This window comes from Trachemys scripta, chromosome 1 (genome assembly GCF_013100865.1).
Source record: "Trachemys scripta elegans isolate TJP31775 chromosome 1, CAS_Tse_1.0, whole genome shotgun sequence".
Taxonomy (NCBI): domain Eukaryota; kingdom Metazoa; phylum Chordata; order Testudines; family Emydidae; genus Trachemys; species Trachemys scripta.
In genome coordinates this window covers 302,956,629-302,977,744 of record NC_048298.1, presented here as the reverse complement: position 1 = coordinate 302,977,744, position 21,116 = coordinate 302,956,629, and the positions used below count along the sequence as shown (strand labels likewise).

At 42.4% G+C, this 21,116-nt stretch overlaps 1 protein-coding gene across 5 annotated transcripts in view; it reads left to right on the top strand.

Moving 5' to 3' along the window:
* The window catches only part of CDK8 (cyclin dependent kinase 8), a 166,087-nt gene that overhangs the window by 136,459 nt on the left and 8,512 nt on the right, over positions 1-21,116 (top strand). For all 5 annotated transcript variants that reach the window (XM_034758718.1, XM_034758716.1, XM_034758721.1 and 2 more), the window contains exons 8-9: positions 392-461; positions 1,917-1,989. In XM_034758718.1, the coding sequence (XP_034614609.1) occupies positions 392-461; positions 1,917-1,989 (143 nt within the window). The remainder of the gene's footprint in view (positions 1-391; positions 462-1,916; positions 1,990-21,116) is intronic.

Here is a 21,116-nt window from a genome sequence, read left to right as displayed (position 1 = left end):
CCAAGCACCCTAATGGCAAAACAGATCACGCAGAACCACTCCACTAAGCCATTAGGAACTTGGGGTAGTTAGAACAGGAAAGGCTGAGAGGAAGAAATGATACCGCCACTGATTTCCTTTTGGGTTCTCTGATATGGTGGTTGAGCTTGATCATGGTGGGTTTGACTTGGTGTGAATCACTTGTCCAAGGCAACTTTTTAGGAGGAGTGGAGTATACTGCATCGTTGGGCCTCATTATCCATCTTAGTGAGCAATGAAGGTAATTCCTGTGGGTTGGGATTGACTCAAGCTGGCTTGTCAGTTTGTGATTTCCTGTTGAACAAATTGTCACCCTGATACAAACGCCTTAAAAAGGCATATGAGAAAGTACTAATGCATGTTGATCTTGCAGATAAAGATTGGGAGGACATAAAAAAGATGCCCGAACATTCAACATTAATGAAAGATTTCAGAAGAAACACGTAAGTTAAAGTTTTGCTGAGCTTTTTTGAGAGATTAGTTGTCTATTTTATCTTAATTATAATTTACCTTATTAAAAAATACTTTGCTATAGTAGGCACCATCTTATAGTCATATAGTAAAGGATTAATATGCAATTATTATGGCTTAGATGATGGAGAAAATAAGGATACCAGGATGCTTAAAACTCAGTGTACCGTGGCTGTTCAAGTGTAGAAAATGTTAGAAGCCAGATACTGGTTATCCAGAAAGTACTGTATAGTGAAATGAGAAGTAAAGTGGCAGATGTGAAATTGATGATGTACGTGAATGGAACTGGATGACTCTTGAGGTTGCTAATCGCAGCCTTTCATAGATGTTACAACTTCAGATTTGTGCCAAGTCTACGGTAATGGAAAATTGTTCCTTTGTGATAAATATGTGAATAGAGTTGGTGGCCTGACTCTACTTCCACACAAACTGTCAGCATAATTGGCAGTCTCAGGCTTGGTGTACACTAACGAGGTAAGTTGCATAAATGATGCAACTGAAGTCGAAGTAGCTTACATGGACTTACAGCGGTATCTGCACCACACATGCTCTCCCGTCGACATAGCTTCCGCCTCTCGGAGAGGTGGAGTAGGGAAGTTGACGGGAGAATACTCTGCCATCAACTTATCACGTCTTCACTAGACTCATTAAATCGATGCCTGCTGGATCGATCGCAGCAGTGCCGATTTACCAGTAGTGAAGACAAACCCTCAGTACATGGGGCAAAGCTAAATGGGGAGGTGAAGGCAATGGGGTCTCTTAGAAGTGCGTTTAGTCACCTTGACAGAGTAGTTTGGCTTTGTCTGCAGTAGAGAACTGAACTGTTCCTACTTGAACCTGTTGGATAGAAACAATTTAATACAAATGGCTTAATATGTCCACACTCACCGGGCAGATTCGTGTTCTGACCTGTTGCAGTTTAGCCTTGCGACTAAACTACTGTGTTTTAAACAATAGCAGTTGCATCGCCTCCGGGCGCCTATCCCAAAAGCAGTGAATTTTGGGAGATTCTGAAAGGCAACCAGTGTATTATTGTTAGGACAGTGTTGAAAGGGCTGACTAAATATTTAAGTTCCATGCACGCTGGCACTAAAACAGTACAGACTGATAAAATTATATTTAAACTTGCTGAAAAGGAAGTCTAATCCAAATGGTACTTGAGACGCATGTAAATCATTCGGAGAACTTTTGTTTGTGGTCGTTTTGTATGTTTTACAAGCATGCTAGGAGGACAAAAGTGTTATTTCTCTAATGTCAACAAGGAAGCATCTGGTGCTGGTGCCTGTGCCTTAGCTATTCAATGGACAAAAATGGAGCTTTAGTCTTAGAGCTGTCAGTCAGTATCTTTCATAAGCACTAGGTTAACTTTCTCTAAAAATGCCCAGTACTGATATTGATGTATATAATACTTTTTTTTTTTTTTTCAGGTATACCAACTGCAGCCTTATCAAATATATGGAAAAACATAAAGTTAAACCAGATAGTAAGGCATTCCACTTGGTAAGCTTTTGGTAGTTATATCAATTGAAAAAGCCACATATATGTCAGCAGTGGTCAAATTGGGGGCTGGGCTGGGCTGGTGCCAAGTGCTCTTTCACTGAATTTATTTGCAGTGCTCCAAACTATTAACGTATAGTTTCCGAACTGGAAACACTGCAGAGTACTTCTCATTTATTGCTCCTGACTAATAGAATGATTACATAAAGAATTTAACTGGATTGGCGTTTGAATACGGTACATCACAGGTTTTCTACTTTTAATAATCATGGTAAATTTGTGGTTTTATTTTTGATACTGCAGCTCTGTTTTTAATGCACTTTACTGCTTTTCCATTTGTGTGTATTTTAAAAAATCAAATTAAAATCTGTTTGATAAATACAAAAATCATTAATTCTAGAGGATGCATATTTGATTTGAACATTTTCCGTATTTAATGTATCAAATATGTACTCTGGGAAATATTGTATTGAACTTTGAAAATTTAGTTTATAAAATTTAAAGAGCCTGCTTCCTAGATGCACAACTCTTTTTTTAATGGCTTATTTATAGATGCTTCCTAGTAAAAGGTTCTTCTCATAAGTTATGATAGCTGCATACCAAAATGTTTCCTTGCTAAAACTCTGATTCAGCAACGTACTTAAGTTTTTGTATAACTATAAGGACATAAGTAGTCATATTGCTTAAATAACTTGCTGAATTAGGAACTGATTTTTGTGTGTGTTATGTTAGCAAGCTGATATATTGTAGAATTGTTGATACATTGCTTATTTTTAAAGAGCATTTAGGCAAATTTAAAAACCTAGATATAAAGTACTGCTAACCTCGGTCAGCAGTTTAAAGAGAAACAAGTCTATCAATTTAACTTGGAGAATTCCAGCATCTTTTTTCCAATGTAAAGATATATAGGAACAAGAGGTTTCATGACCTTGGAAGGAAGAGGAGAACTTGAGATGGATGAGAGAGGAAGGAAATGAGTCAAGGGGGCCTGATTGTCTCATAGGTTGCTTGAAACTCCCATTGAAGTGGCGCTTACAACTGATGGGATAATCAAGCCCAAGCATTTTTACTCTTTGTTTTTAAACCAACACACTTTTGGCAATTTCAGAGCCCCGCTTTCCTTGCTCTTTGGTTTTTTTGTTTGTTTGTTTGTTTTTTACTTTCATGATAACTGTGGAATTTATTTGCTTCAGCCAAAGGTTGAGTGAATCCAGGCAGCATTTTAGTTGATGATAAACAGCATAAAATTGTGAGAACAGGAGTTAATTGCAGCAGATGGATTACAGTAGCCAATCTGAGTAGAGATGTTCATAAGCACAGTACAGTTAGTTGTTTTTTAAATACAGTGACTATGCAAATCAAACATCTAATTAAAGTGCAAAGAACTACATAATTGAGACCTCTGTCATTATGCATTATTAACTGTGAAGTATTCCTACATTCTGCCATTTGATATAATACCTGATAACTGTTCACTGTCAGGTTTCTTATCCTCTTTGAATTGGAAATCCACTTTTGAAGAAATGAGTCAAACACACCTCTAGGTGGCTTGTGTAGTGCAGACATTTGTACCCAATACATACAAAGTCTGTAGTGTTATGCAAAACACTAGGGAATCTTTGTACATAAGCAAAGCAGCCAGTGCCTTTTCCCACTTTGCTCATAATAAAATTAACCCAACTTTTATCATATCAGGAATGAGAACAGAGCATCATAAAATGTGGTTCTTGTATTAATTAGACAGTTACATAGTGTTTTATTGCAAAAGTATACATTATTTAAATTAAATATATATTTGGCATTGCATGTAAATAAAATATTGTATATTTTTTTATACAAAATATCTGTAATTTTTGTGAGGATGATATCAGTAAGTGATTCGATAAGTAAGGCTACGTTTTAGTCACAGATATTTTTAGTAAAAGTCACGGACAGTAAACAAAAATTCACATCCCGTGACCTGTCGATTACTTTTACTAAAAATACCAGTGAATAAAACTTGGGGGAGGGCAGCCTGAGGCAGGGGGAGGGAGCAGTGGCGCATGGCATGGTACCCCTGCTGGTGCTGGAAAGGGAGGTGGGGGGATTGGCAGGTCCAGCAGGCTCCGTACCTGGCTCTGCCTCCCTCTCCTCCCCCCCCCCCAAAGCAGCAGCAGAGTTTGGGTGCGGGAGGGGGCAGGGGGTTGGAGCACGCATCGGGGTGAGGCGGGCTCTGGGCGGTGCTTACCTGCGGGACTTGCCGGAAGCGGCAACATCCCCCTCGCTCAGCTGGTAGGCGGTGGCGTAGCCAGGCAGCTCTGCGTGCTGCCTCTGTCTGCAGGCACCACCCCTGCAACTCCCATTGGCCGTGGTTCCGGGGAACCCTCCAGGTGAGTGCCACCCAGAGCCTGCCACACCCCGTCACATGCCCTAACCCCCTGCCTGCTCCCACACCCAAACTCTGCTGCTGCTGGTGGGGGGCAGGCATGGAGCCAGGTAGGGAGCCTCCCGACCCCACCAATCTCCCTCCCGACCCCACCAATCTCCACACCTCCGCCTAGGAGTTGAGGGAGGGGGATGTTGCCACTTCGGTGGAGTCCCCTAGGTAAGCGCTGCCCAGAACCTGTCTCACCCCATCCGGTGTGCCTGCCACCTCCCACACCCAAACTCTGCTGCGGGGGGGCGGCCACAGGAGCCCAAGACTATCCCAGCAGCGGCCAGTGCGCCTGGCTGCTACGGAGGTCATGGAAAGTCATGGAATCTGTGACTAACTTGCAGCCTTATCTATAAGTGAATAATACACCTTTGACAAGTGCTGTTGGACATGAAGTTTTAAATGGTGATACAGACAATACAACATCACTTTTGTACTTGTCTCTCATTATTGTGATTTGAAATGGGGTAAATTGTAGTTTATAGAATTTGGAGGCCTAAGATGCTTCCAATAATTCCAACTTTTTTCTTCCTTTAAATCAGTGGTTCTCAAACTTTTGTGCTGGTGACCCCTTTCACATAGCAAGCCTCTGAGCGCAACCCCCCCACCCCCAGTAAAGTAAAACACTTTTTATATATTTAACACCATTATAAATGCTGGAGGCAAAGCAGGGCTTGGGGTGGAGGCTGACAGCTCGTGACCCCCCAGGTATAACCTTGCGACCCCCTGAGGGGTCCCGACCCTCAGTTTGAGAACCCCTGCTTTAGTACAGATGTGCTGCCTTTTGCCTGCAAGTTTGACTACATTTGACACTATTGTAGGCCAAAGATTTCACTGCTAGCTCCGCATGATAATACAAAATCTTAGAGTAGCACACAATTGCTAGTTAAGAGTTACTGAAAAATTTCTCCTCCCCTCCCGCCCCATACACCATTTTATCCTAATTCTACAGTACGTAAAAGAGGTCACTTTATCATGTTTTCAAATCTCAATTAGGCAATCTAATAGCAAATCCGATTATGCAAATTTTAGTGTCAATCCTGGTAACTGATTCATTACTGATCACTTCAGCATTAGGTAATGCGCTTATCATATAAACCCAAACTGCTTTTCATTCCTTGCCAGGAGCCAAAAATCCCTACTTTTCCCTACCTAACTGCCAAAATCTCTAGTTTCCTCCTGATAGCTTCTATAGTACAGTTAGGCATTTCCAATACAAAATTCTGGAACACTTTGAAAATTAAGATTAAAAATGTATGGGCAGCATAACATAAATTTAATATCAAATTAAATATCACTGGGAATACTGTAGTGATTCTATTATTCATTTTCATATTTAATTCAATAACCTCAATTTTTTAATTTATCTGAAGCTGCTGCATTTCCAGTCTGCTGCAGGGGTCTTGCTACAAAATGTAGGTCAAGCTTGCCATGTAGTATAGGTCTTGATAATAAGCACTTTTAGTATCCCACACAATAAGACAATGGATCACTTTGGTTCAGAGCAAATTAGCTTCATTGAAGATGGGTGAATGGTCTGGCCAATTTGGTCTGAAAACTTCTCCTTTGTTTTCCAAATCTTGAAGGCCTGGAGATTCATTTTTTTTGTTCAGTGGAGACAGCCAGTCACAAAGTAATCATGGATAGGATGTGCTAACAAAATGTTTTATATTTGTCCTCCCTCTCCTCCCCCCCATGGTATCACTACAGGGCAGCAGTTGTTTGGATACCTTAACTGTGTATTTCTTACCTCTAATGTTTTTGGATTTCCACCCCAAAAGAAGGGGTTAAATCAGGGTACAAGATCAGGGATATCCATATTAATTCCACCAGAGCTTTTGGGACAAGCCCCAGGGGGAAGATGGAGTCTGAAAATGTTCATGAAATTGCACATTGATTTTTTCCCTCTTGAAGTTGGCAGAACCCTTCGAGTAGTGTCCCTATGGGTGCTTGCGTTCCTGCACTGCTGATCGGGGAACTTTGGTAGCAGTGTCCGCTAGGACCCGCACATGCGCTGTCTCTCCTCATGCCTCGCCACAAGGCTAGTCAGCATGCGTGGGCTAACCCCACTCAGCAGTCCATTAACGACTATTATCTCAGCCTTACTTTTGTAGCTTAGAGCTTAGTTTTTAGTAGGAGTTATTGCAGTGTGTCGTCTTTTCTCAAAAATAAATAAATTAATCTATACATATAAAGAGATTTTATTTGTTTTTCTTCCTGCCCTTTCTTGTTGGGGGCCCTTCCCCCCAACAGGGTATGCCCAGGTCTCTTGGCTTCAAGAAGTGCCTCTCATGCAACAAGGCTATCCCTGTCGCAGACACGTATTCATGGTGCTTTCATTGCCTCGGGAAGGACATGTCCCTCAAAAGTGTGCTCTTTATCAGTAGCTTAGACCTCGGTCTTGCAAGGACAGAGCTCAGGCAGAAGATTATATTCATGGAGGCAGCCCTCACACCCTTTCTGGACCCGCAACAAGAGTCACCAAGCAGGTGTGAGTCTTCCCCACACCCCTCAACATCCAAGGGCTATGGGGTGATGACATCAGCTGCTGATGTCTCTCATAAATCAAAAAAGAGATCTGGAAGTCCCCAGAGTGAGCCACAAGCTAGCCACAAACAATCCCCAGCATGGTTGGTATCCTTGGTACTGTCTGCACCAGGACAGATCAAGCGTGGTACCCATGGCTCAAGACAGTCTACAACGGCAGGTACCATTGACACATCTCCAGATCCAATGGGCATGGGCACCGAGTCAACAGCGCCGAGGGAGAAGGACAGAAGCAAGCACTTGAAAGCGCTATTGGTACTGACACCCCCATCTGGCACATGAACATCTGGTGTGGGCAAGATGTCCATCCTCCCTGGCACCACCAGTGGCACTGAGCCAGTCAACACTGCTGCAATTCCAGCAATCAAGGGACCTCCGTATAACCGGCGTGCCAGAGTCTCGTCTCCTCCTCAGTACGGGGACCTGTGCACCAAGTCTTTGTCCAGCACAAGAGTCTTCCCTGCTGCCTTGCCACTCTCCCCTGCTCTCTAGTGCAGACTCAGATAGCGAACCAGAGGATGGAGTATCTCAATACTCCTCCCACATTCCCTGCAGTGCCATATCCTCATATGGCCCCACCACTGTTATCCTGGTACGGTCAACCATGGGCACCATCACCAGGCTCTATGCCACCACCAGTGGCCCATACTGGGACCCCTGGGCTCTACATACTGTCCCCATGCCTCTCGGGCTTCTAGCCACCTGAGAACCCTGAGACATGCTCCCTCGGCCACGGTGTCCAGGGCTTCAGAACCTCCAGGAGAAATCCTGGAGGAGCATAAGAGCAATGTCGAGGAAGAGGCGACCCCAAAGACCATATCCTTTTCCGTCTCAATGAGGCTGTCATGCCTCCCCCACCATCCCTGGCTGATTATTTTTGCTTCTTCCAGGATCTCGCAAGGAGAGTTGCAGACTCTCTCCAGATACTGCTGGAAAAAGTCAAGGACACACACCACAAGCTCCTTGACATCCTCCATTCATCTTCCTTCTCAACAGTTGCCCTTCCTATTAATGAGGCTCTCCTCAATCCTGCGAAAACAAGATGGTGTACCTCCAGTTTTGGTCACACTGACATGCAAGCGGGCGAACAAAGAGTATTATGTCCCGGCAAGAGAGAGAGAATTCTTCTCCCACCCAACTCACTGTGGTGGATGCTATAAATTCATTGTTTTAATGTAATTTAGATGGAATGTGAAGATGTGACTTCATGCTTCTTAGCTAATGGTTGCTGATAAAGGCCTTAGGCCTTACAATATGGCTAAAGGAAAAGGCCTTATCCTTACAATATGTTGGTTGAGGTGCCCCTAGATCACTTCCCGAAACTGCTACAAACAACCACCGCTTCCCACCCATTTGGCCACCGTCTGGCAGCGTTCTGCAGCATCTGGGAGCACACAACATCGGACCAATGGGTCTTAGAGATTGTTTGTTTGCAAAGGGTACTCTACCCGTTTTACCTCCCTGCCCCCTCCACAACACCCTTCCCTGACCCTCTTCAGAAACCCTTCTCACAAGAGTTCTCTACAAGAGGTAGGTAGTCTCCTCATTAGGAGCCATAGAACCAGTACCTCAACAGCTATGAAGCATAGGGTTCTACTCTTGCTATTTCCTAATATTCAAGAGGAGGGGAGGTTGGAGACCCATATGAGACCTCACAGCTCTCAACAAGTTTGTAAAAGCTCAGAATTCAAGATGGTCATCTCAGCAATGATCATTACAGCATTGGAACAGGGAGACTGGTTTTCGGCCCTCGATCTTTAGGATACCTACTTCCGTATCTCAGTTCTACTGACTCTCAGATGATTTCTCAGATTCACTCTTGGATAAGACAACTACCAATCCAGGGTGTTCCACATCTGGCTATCATTGGCCCCAAGAATAATTTCCAAGGTTCTCTCTGGTGGCCGCCCACTTACACTCCCAAGGGGTCATGATCTATCCTTATCTGGACTATTGCCTCCTCAGAACCCGGTCTCTCCAAGAGGCTCACCAGGTCACCAAAGCTGCAATGTATTTGCTTTTAGAACTGGGCCTACAGATCAATGCCCAGAAATCACCCCTCGCTCCAGTACAGCACCTGGAATTCATAGGCTCCGACCTTGACTCTTTACAGGCCAGAGCTCTCCTACCTCAACACAGATTCCTCTCTCTGGCTACAGTCACAGAGACCATTCAAAAGAGCCCACAAATATCAGTCAGAAACAGCCTACAACTCTTGGGGCACATGGCAGCAGGCACAATGGTAATACCTCATACCAGGCTTCACGTGTGGTGCCTTCATATGTGGTTCAGCTCAGTTTACAGACCAAACAGGGACGGACTAGACAAACCCCTGTCACTACCCACAAGGGTCAAAATCTCCGTAGACTGGTGGAGAGACCCAACCAACATTTGCAAAGGGATCCCCTTCTCACAACCCCCTCCCCCGTTGTTGCTTCTCACCACTGATGCATCGTTCAGAGAGTGGGGTGCACATCTAAATGGCCTTACGACACGAAGCAAATGGTCTTCCTCAGAGAGATCCCTTCACATCAACCTCTTCAAGCTAAGAGCAGTCAGGAATGCCTGTGCCCACTTCCTCCCACTAATAAAAGGATCACACATGAAAGTCCTAACAGACAACATAGCCTAAATCGACAGCAGCTTGGTCACCCTCCCGCTTCATGTAAGCAATGAGACTATGGAATTGGTGCATCTCCCACAACGTCACACTGTCAGTAACCTACCTCCCAGGCACACAGAACTCAATAGCAGACAGTCTCAGTTGCAGATTCCTACATGACCATGAGTGGGACTAGACCCAGTGGTACTTCACAATCTATTCAGGGGGTGGGGGACACCAACCACAGCCTTGTTTACCACTGACCTGAACAAGAAATGTCCATGCTACTGTTCCAGAGTGGGGATAGGACAACATTTCATAGGCAATCCTCTCCTCCTCGCCTGGGACGGGGATCTTCTTTACGCCTTTCCTCCTTTTCTCCTACTATCAAAAGTCCTGCTGAAAATAAAAAGAGACAGAGCACACATCATTCTGATTGCTCCTGCTTGGCTGAGACAGACCTAGTATCCTTACCTGTCACAGCTCGTGATATGCCCACCGATCTCTCTTCCAGTTCCACCATACCACCTTTCGCAGAACAGAGGACGTACCCTACATCCCAACCTGGCAATTCTCCACCTCAATGCATGACTGCTCCTCAGTTCAAACACTTGGAAAGCTCCTCTTTGATGGAGGCGCAAGGGGCATTACTACACAGTAGGAAATCCTTGATACAACATATTTACCTACAAAAATGGTCCAGGTTTTGGTTTTGATGTACGTCCCAACAAATCTCCCAGACATCCACGACTCTTCCACAAATCTTAGATTGGCCCTAAAAAGATCTAGGGTGTCTCTAAGCTTTCTGAGTCCACCTAGTGGCTATAACAGCCTTCTACCAGCCAGTAGATGGATACTCAGTGCTGTTGCGCCCAAACACCAGAAGATTCCACAAGGGTATAGTTAACCTCTTCCCACAACTTCGGCTTCCTACGTCCACATGGGACTTAAACCTGGTACTGAAAGGACTGACTAGGCCTCCCTTCAAACTCATGGCCACCTGTTCACTTACATATCTCCCAATTAAAACTGCCTTCCTGGTAGCGATTACTTCAGCCAGGAGAATAGGAGAAATAGCGGCTCTGATGGCACATCCCTCCCCCCCCCCCCCCCCCCCCCTTTACGGAGAAGGTTACACTCAGCAGGAGTGGTGCCAGGGTTTTTGCTGCCCTAGGCAGCAGCGCTCCTCCTCTGAGCATTCGGCGGCGGGGGTCCTTCTGCTCCGCGTCTTTGGGGCACTTCAGCGGCGGGTCCCGGAGCGAGTGAAGGACCCGCTGCCGAAGTGCCCCGAAGACACGGAGCGGAAGGACCCCTGCCGCCGAATTGCCACCGAGGATGGCAAAAGGCCGGCCCCCCCAAATCCTGCCACCCTAGGCGACTGCCTAGGGTTGCCTAGTGGAAGCGCCAGCCCTGACGCTCAGACCACATTCAAAATTCATTTGTAAAATAACCTCTCTGTTTCACGTGATTCAGTTGATTAATTTTCTAGCCTTCTATCCCAACCCTCACTGAGACAACAGAAAGGCTATATTATATACTCTAGATTTCAGAAGAGCCCTAGCCTTCTACCTTTACAAGATGAAGGTCTTTAGGAAGTCCCTCAGGTTTTTCATCTTTGTTGCGGAATGATCCAAGGGCTCAGCAGTATCAGCCCAAAGACTTTCCAAGTGGATCTCGAATTGTATCAGACAATGCTACAACTTCGCAATATGACCCCTCCAGATACTATTAGTACACACTTCACAAGGTTGATCTCTCATCCATTGCCTTCTTCAGGAGTGTCCCTATCTGTAGAGCAGCAATGTGGGTGTCAGTCCACACTTTTACAGAACATTGTGATCACTGGGGACTCCGCCTCCGATGGCGTCTTCGGCTCCACAGCACTGTCATCTGTAACTGACCCGACTCCAAAGTTCCAGCCCTCTAGAAGGGATACTGCTTGGGAGTCACCTACAGTGGAGCCCCCATAGGGACACTACTAAAAGAAAAAGTTACTCGCCTTGTGCAGTAACAATGGTTCTTTTGAGATATGTCTCCCTGTGGGTGCTCCACAACCCACTGTCAATGACTCTATGGTAGAGAAGGGACTGAGGGGGCTTAGCCTGCATGCGCTGACTAGTCTCTTGGTGCAGTACGAGGAGAGACCGCCCATGTGTGGGCCTTACAGACACTGCTACCGAAGTTCTCAGATCAGCAGCACAGGGACCCAAGTATACCTGCAGTGGACACACATCTAAAAAAACCATTGTTACTGCATAAGGTGAGTAACTTCTTCCCAGCACCAGTGAATTTCTGGGTTCTATGATGCTCCCAGCGACACTTTTTTCCAATTTTCATAAATGGGGCAAATTTTCATAGGCTCCCTGATTTCTCAAGAGTCTTTTCCCCTTTTCACACGCTGATCCTTTTACACACACACACTCTCCCTCCCCCCATGCAGAACTTATCGGGGACTTATCTAACAACTTCTTCCCATGTTGTCTATATCTCTTTTTTTTATAATTTATTTCTATTTTCTTTTTTCCCCCTCAGCCACTCTACTCCTACCATGCTAAACTGCAGAGTCCATTCTGGAGTTAGGTGGAACCTCATTTCCCTCCCCCGATACAATGCAGCTAGGCTCTGTGCTGACAGGGTGACCTCACAGTAGAAAGCTCTCTTTCCTTTCTCCCAGGGTTAGACAATTTTTACTCTTATTTTTTACTAATAGATACTTCTGCACTCCCTGAGTGGAACAGAAATTGTGTGAGTTTCAATCTCTTCTCTGTCCTGATAGTTGTATAGTCATTCAGCTCTGAATTTCCACTGTTTTTTCTATTTTCTCCTGCCAGTTTGATCCAGTGTGCTTAGAACTCATCAGCATCTTATTGATAGCCCCATAACCTAATCACCATAATGCTATGCCAGGATGTTGTTTTGTTTAGCTTTTGCTGTGAGATGCCATTCAGCGTATCGGCTCTCCCTCTTTCCTTTTCTGGTGCCCGAGTCAGTGTAAGAACAGTTCCATTCAAACTGATACTTCACTAAAGCCATGTGCAGTCCGTGAAGAACTGCTTATGAATCTCATGCTGCAAGTTGAGTATAGAACTATTTTAAAGACTTCCATCAGTGACTTAGGTGTGACTGGAATTTAGTAAACCATTATGTCAGTTATGCACAAAAGAAATAGTTGGCTTTGCAGTGCTAACAGGAGTAAAGAGCAATTGAAAAAAACAATTTGTCACTAAAATAAACCAAATAGAGGGAGCAGACGCGGAGTTAGAAGGTTCCATTTTTATATAGTCACTTTTCAAAGTAGATTCACACCTGTTTATAAAAGCAACAATTGGTTGGAAAATACAGCAATCCACTTACTGAATAACGTAAGTCATGAGAGCCCATTGCCTTGTGCGCCTTTCTTTGCATGGCTTCACCATTCAATAAAGCATTAAGTTCCAAATTTTTATCTTTATCTTCTAAGCTTGCTGTGGGATTTGCCTAGGTATGTGAAGGACCATCTCATTCTACAAAACTTCCCCTGTCACAGCTACATTCCACTATATTAATGGAACTGTCAGAGAAGGTGAAACTCTCATGTGTGGAAAGCAGGGTTCTTGGTGTATGGCCCTTGGTCTTGAAACTACGACATATTTCACCGCTTTTAGATTGAGTGGAAACCCCACTACTTTGACCTACTCTTCTCTCAATAAAAGAAGAAAATATTGTGTGAGAGCTGGAGAAAATGAAAGAATTTCTAGGCCTTGTCTAGAAATGTTGCATCAGAGTAACTGTAGTTAGTTTGCCTTAAAGGGCCTTGTGTCCACTCACAACTTGTTTTTAAACCAAATTATTTGGCGTCTTACATTGCAGTAAGTAATCCTTGGAATGGAAGCAACTCTACTTCACACTGAGTTTGTTTGCTTTAATGTTTGTGTGGACGCATTCCTAGCTACTCCACTTCTGGCAGTCGTCCAACTACTATACCCCACACTGCATTGCTTCACAGCTGGATGAGCTTGTCTCTGTGCCCTCCACTTTTCTGGGGTCAGCTTGACTGGATTAAAGGGTGGCAAGCAGCCAGGAGTACCCCTTTTCCATACCAGTATTCAATAGTAATGACTTTGCACACCAGAGTATCCATATCCATTATAACAGGCATGCTCCTCCTTCCCCATGGTTCTCTGTAAACCCGTGCAGTTCTGGACTTGATTGCTGTCTTTGGAAGAGCTGCATGTCTAGTCCCATCTGTAGAAGTCACTGGAATACAGACATCTACAAGATACTATTAGAGCAAATAAAGAAGAGGGGGCTCTCCTGGAGATGTCCCAATGCCTAGTCAAAACAAAGGAGCTCTGGCAAAAGTACCTAAGCACAAGGGACCTCTGAAAACGCTCCCACTACCTGAGGATATTCTGAGGATCTTGACTGTGTTTTGCAAGGAATGCCATCACCAAACCTGAGAATTATGTGGTGGATAGTTATCCACAAAAGACCCCAGACAAAACAGCAAGCATCCAAGACAACATGGAAAGCACCCCAAATCCTGCCACAAGCCTGGACCCCAGGTTTGCCATGGGCTCCAACCAGAAGATGATTTATCAGGGCAGCCAAGAACTATGAAACAGCAGATTTGGACATTATATGAGAACCTCATGTAGACACACTGATGTGGAAAAAATCTCTATCAGCAGCCAGACTGAAATTGCTGCAAAGGGGAGCTCTACTAGTAAATATTGTGTTCTGTCTTATGACATAACTGCATTCGGTGATTTAAACTACTTTTCCTTTCCTGACACCATACTTGACAGAGCTAGGAATCTTCTTCTACCTACTTGGCATTTAACATCTCCCTCCCCAGCATGCTCAAAATGATATCTAAACTGGAGACGTATGGCTGTTAAGTTTTCTTTCTCTACAGTATGAAATCCTGCAACCACTAGCCACACTTACCACCTCCATACCACCCTTCTCAAGCTGCTTCCCATTCCCTCTCCCTTCCTCCCATTCACCCCTAGGTCAAAAAGTCAGCACCAGAGGATCTAAAAAACAAAACAAAACCATGCTTGCCTTCCAATGTGTTTGATTTTTTATTTTAGAGGCAGATCCAGAAAGAGGAAAAAATAATAGAAAAAGTACATTGGCTCATTTTCATCATTGCATTCAGTTTTACTAAAGTTGAGATTTCTTGAGGTATTTGGCCCAAAATTGGTGATAGAGACATTTCAGAAGGGACAAGACATTTAAAAGGCATTTGGCTTTTAGAACAGCTAGTCCAGAACTCTTAACTTTGAAGTGTACTTTACGTAGGTGTTATGAAAGAGAACTTAATGCAAAGATAGTGGTGTGTCTTGTCAAGCACCACGCCGGAAGGCACAGAAGCTCTCTCAGGATTGCCCATATATCTAGAGTTTCTGTTCCACTCCTGCCCCAGGTGTGAAGTAAATAGGAGTGTTGGTAAATAGGAATGTTGTGTATCTTCCTGGTTTGCCCATTGCTTCAGGATTTGCCTCAGGATTACATCTTCCAACATGAGGATAAGCCTGCAAGGTTGCACATGGAATAACTAGCTGGCTGACTGCTTCCCCCATTCACCCATCCCTGTAGCCCTCCACCTACCTGAAACCAGCACAGGCAACCAACTATCCTCACACCTACTCAAACTAGCACAGTTAATCAACCTTTGTTATAGAGGGCCTATAGTAGAGGGAAGTAATTTGACAAAACAATTTACCATTTCAAAGGGAACCTCTGCATGGGAGGAGAAGATGGGAATGACATTCCAAAATTGTGGAAAAGAAACATTTGATCATTGTTGGCCTGGAGACTAGAATTGGCACAATAAGTACTTGTGCTTTTTCTGAGTTTCCTTAGCGCCTGTAATGCCATGGTGCTCACAAAGAGGGGAAATATCACCCACAGAGAAGGTGACAAATCTTTGAATGCGGGGGTAGGGAGAGGAAGCGGGAGAGGATCTGTTCCAGGAACTATTCAGTTCATCCCAAAAGAGGACTATGAAGGCAGAGTTGTGGAGGGATGGTTTTCTTGGCGCATTCTTTAAGGATCAAAAGAGAACACATGGCCCTGGAAAGGGACATGATGCAGACCATGTACAGGCAAACACCTGCGATGGAGCACCTTTTGGTACAAAGGTCAAGCATTGCACTCTAACCGTCCAAAATCCTCTAAAATGAGTTCAGTCAACCTAATTATAGGCCATTCCCTCAACAATCAGCCCCAGGAGATGGAGGAAGAGAACCCTTTTGAGATCATCACCTACAGCACTCCTTGACCATGCCTCCATTCCATTGGTCTTAAGTTTGCAGCACATTCTTGTTTAATTGTTTTTGTTTTTATTCAAGATGCAGTTTACCTGTGTTTTTTGTTAACCCAGTGAATTCATTTTGGCTGAAAAATTTCATGGAGGTACATCTCCATCCATAAATGGCATAGTATCCCCCATACTGTCAATTCCTAATAAAAACAAACACACATTTCCTTGGTTCCAGTACATTCATTACCATCAAATTGATTTAAATCATGATTTAAATAATTAGGAAGACTCGATTTAATCCTGGATTTCTACATAAAAGTGCATTCTTGTTGGTTGTTATAACCTTAATACATATTCTTCACAACTCAGAGATAGATGTAGGTTTCATTTTTAGAAGGTACACACTATACATTTTTAAAGTGATTTATTTTGAAAACTTTTCAGATTAGTTTTACAGTTATATCAGAAAATGAATAATTGTTTGGTTATTTCATTTACAAAAGATAATTGAAGCAGTTCCCCTCCCAATGACTTCATAAATATCTATCTCCAGTTCAACAGGTTAATCATTAATATTTGGAGGATTTTTCTGTATTAGGAGAAGAACATCACCAGACAGACATTTAAATTGTTTTATTTAACTAAAACAACAACGTTATGTATTCTGGATTTTTTTCTTCAACAGCAACCATAAAACACTTTAACAAAACAAGCATATGAATTTTTGAATTTAAACATTCAAGTTTTTTTAAATCAGGTTTGTTTTTGTTAAAATTGTTTTTAACTAAAACAGTTAATAGAAATATTTTAAAAAAACAAAAAAAATTAAATCAAGTATGTTAGCCAGATCAACATGAGAAACTTAAAATATTGGCTTCTGCAACTAACTCAGTAGTCTTCACCTTCATTTCCTGTTTGTTCATAATCTGGAAAAGAAAAACAAGCTTTCCTGCTTTTTCAGGTCTCAAACAATTTTTTGAATTTGGAATGAATTAGTCCAAAGGAAGAAAATATTCTTTCTACACCGGCAGAAGAAGCTACTGCTGTTAAATGTGAAATTATCACTTCAGCAATCTCTGAATCTGGTTCACTGGTGTGACTTTCTTTAAAACATCAGCAAACATATATTTCTTGAATGGTTCAACCTTAACTCTGAAGTTTATTATAGTTGGCATTATGGAGGGATGATTGCTGGATGTCCATAGCCGCCAACTCTTCTTCAGCAGTTAAGGTTTGACCCTGGTACCGAGTATTGAGAATATTTGCAAGAAAATAAGCTGGAGATAGTGCTCGTCCCATTCATTTTTTTAATGCTTGTAATTTAACTCTGTAATTGCATATTTCTCTTAAGATCTCACTAAGTTCCTTCCAAATTTCAACAGCGTCAGCAGTAAAACAGCTATTTCCCTGCATTTTGTTCAAGGCCACAGAAATAGTTTTCAAGGTACTCAGCATGTGTTCAACATTTGTCTTAAGCCCAATGTTGAGAACTTTGGCTATGACAGCGCCATCCATTTTTTCACCATTTTGTTCACAAACTGTCATCAGATTTGGCCAGTTCTTGATATAGTGCTCAAAACAGTCCACTACTGAGTTCCATCGCACATCTTGTGGCAGGGTTAGCTTGGTTCCTCCCACTTTTTTCAGAGCAGCTGCTGCAAAGTGGTTGTTACAGAAGTATTTTGCAATTTCAACAACATTAGCCTTTCTTTCTGGAACACTGAAGTCTTTGATTAGCTTGAGACTCTCTTCTAAATAATTTCTTCTCATCTTGGATACATTTGCAGCATTGTCTGTGACCAACCTGCATACTAGATATTTGAATTTTTTTTCACAGTTTGTTATTGCTTTTACTGCTACTTCTAGTAAGTATTCTGCTGTGTGTGCATTTCCTGATGTATCAACTGTTTCTGTAAGGAAGACATCCCCTTCTTCTGTTGTCGCACAAGCATATACAACAAGATCATTGTGGATATTGCTCCACCCATCTAGACCTTGTGCACACTGCTCAATTTCTCTTTCATACACTTTATCCAGCAATTTGCCTGTGACATCTGCTCTGTTGGGTGGACTGTATCCTGGTCTTAATGACTGAGCCATGTTAATGAAGTGTGGGTTCTCAGTCATACGGAAAGGAGAGTTTGTTGCATAAACAAACCGGGCAATTTTTTCATCAAGTACCTCTTTTTGTAATCTGCTGGTTCTTATTACAAACTTATCTATAGCTGTTTCTGGATGATGGAGATTTTTTTTTTCTTTTTGCTACAGGTGATGTACTGTGGCTATGTGACATACATGATGTGATTGAAACACTATCATTGGCAGATAACTATGACACTATAGAAAATGATGGTGATCTTGAAGGTGGATAGTCTTCAGAATCCTGTATGTTGAGGATGCATTCTCCTAAACAAAATAAGTCAATGCAGTTTAATTATGATTAACATACTGCTCATTTAGTATTACTCATTGCATTCACTGACACTCAGTACTACTTTAAAGGTGAAATTGTAAAAGGAAGATCTGCCTATTTCAGCTATTTATTTTTTATCACAACTGCATCTAAAATGATAGTACCATAGACTAACTATATTTTTTGCTCAAACATGAGAATTCAAGAATAGTCCAGAAGGAAGACAATAGAATTCAAGAATAGTCCAGAAGTCCTTAAGAAAGAAGTATGAAATAAAGTTTACCAACCCAAAGATCCTGTATGTTCAGACATGTTTGTTTCATCATCTTCAACACAGCTTCTTCCTGAGAAGGAACACTTCTCATGATGTTGTTTCATTCGGGCAACCAGGCCTTGCATTTCTTTGTTGCACTGTTTGCATTTTGCACACATGCCTGTCTTATCCAGAGTTAGGGGAACTTAATGAAAATATTCCCAAACTGGGTTTCTTTTACGGCCTGCTGCCATTAATGGTTTTCCCTTCTAGTGAGAGAATGGTATGGTAGATCTCAAATCAATGAAGGCTACACTCAGAAAAACCTCAAGACTTCTGGAATATGCTGCTCAAACAATTTCACTTTTGTTTCTACTGCCTGTCCCTCCCTTCTCACATTTATCTCCAGACTTCTTCTCCTTGTCCAGATCTATTCCGCCCCCAACAATCTTCTATTCATTGAACTTTCTGAAACTTTGCACTTTTAGCGAGAGGTAAGGAATTGACTGTATGTACACAAATTTGCAGAGGGACAATAGGGTTGAGGTCTGTTATTTCTCATGTCTATATATTAATTTAAAGCATTTTTGCTGTTAACAAGCATGTTATCTCTGGAGACACAAATCCACAGTTTGAGAACTGCAAAACTAAGCATCTCGGGTGGTATCTTCTAGACTGAGTACTGAGTCCCATTGGGTAGATAGAAAGATTAACCTAAATAATCTATACAGAAGCCCATGGAACCCCATAAGATTGGGCCCCTAATCCATGAACTATTGGAACTAATTTACAAAAACTTTTTCTTAAACATTACATGAATATATTGTCTCATACTACAGAATTTGAATTTATAATCCCTATTCCATGATGAGATATCTTTGAGCTATAATATATCTTAATTAAAACTATCTTTAGATAGGTTTTTCCTCAAAAAGCATTTTATCAAAAAAAATCCGATTTAAATAAAAAAAAATCTGTTTTTATTTTTTAAATCATGAATTTTTATCCACCCTGCTCAGCAGTGTGTCCTCCATGCTGCCTGACAGCAATTCGAAAATAGCACTGACAAAATTAATGGATGCCAGCAGAGAAATACAGGGAGTTTGTTAATTTGACCCATCCCCAAATTTCCTGCATTTTCCAGTAGGCATCCGCCTACTGAAAAATCATCCTGCTGAAGAGGCATCCACAACAAGAAAAATCATATAGCATGGATCTTTGTGGTGGAACAGTGCACCATGGGATATCTACCCAGAATACTGAGCAAATAGTGCAGAGCTGTGTGGATATAATGAATAACAGATAGAGGCACCTTAGGCTGACATGACAAAGTGGTGGGGATGCACTTCAGTTTGATGTAGTTAAATTGTTGCACTCACAGTGAACAAACTAATGCAATGTAACATCCCTGTGTCAACAGGGCCCTAATGTGTTCACTTCCAAATTTGAAATGGGCTGAGGATGCCATAGTGATGAATGCAGTATTAATGCCCAGACAGCTTCTGCAACATTACTGTGTTCCTCTCATAAAATCAAGCTGATTGAGTTTAAGAGCAGTACCACACTTGGATATTTTAAGGGTTAGATCAATTATTCCAATTTGGATTGAATTTACACCTAAAGAGTTTCTGTATCTCTTCTTATATATTTGAGATTATGTAACAGTCATCCTTAAGATCAGTTTCTGCCTGCTGGCTAATCATTCCCACAGAGCACATAACTTTTTCACTGTGATTAGGACAGTCTTGTTTTTCCCCTCCCCTCAATATATACTGTTTAGGATTTTGTACTGCTACCCATTATGTAAGTATCTGAATGCCTTCTACGTAAAATAGATTGACAATAGCAAAATCCGTAGAGGACTTCTTGGAGACACTTGCTCTACTATCTTGTCTGGTTATAGAAAGCTCTGCTTGGGTTAGTGCTGTTTTGACTGGGGGGAAAGGGAAAGAGAAGGAGAGAAGTGGGTTAGTTTTTAAAGTTATTCTGGTTATGATGGAAAAACTAATAAAAGGGGAAGGTTTTGTAGTATTTCCTGAAAGTGGTCAGGTTAAATTTCTCTGATTTCCTCTGGAAATATTCTTATACTTTGCTTTGTCTTGGTGCTCTCATGCTTTGTGATCTGCATTGTCCCAGAGGAGCATCACTTTCTTGGTGGCATTGGATGAAATATGGTCTGTAATGCAGCTGATACCCGATCTGTTAGTTAGTATGAAGATTAAAACAGTGACCTTCCACTGGCTATGGAAGTGGACTCACACCCAGCGGAGGGACTAGAGCACAGGCTTGATGTGCTCATGGAGGAGGCAGACAGTGCATTTTGTACCTGCTGGAGCCTTTCCATTGATTTCACTTATGGTTTGAGATCAATAAATAAAGTAAGATCTAAGATTTTGCTCATCTCCCTCCTCTGAATGCCATTCAGACATTTAAAATACAGTGAGTCTACTATCCTCATAATTAGTACATGCACATTGGATCCCACTATTTGTGAGTTACTTGGGCAGGGGGCGTTTCCTATCCCATCTAGACATGCATTACATTATGATTGCCACTTTCTGTGGTGGGTATTCAATGGTGCTATATAAATAGTACTGATAATGAGGCTGTAGTAAATGTGGGGTCTTGGTCAGAATATTGGTTGTCTATAAA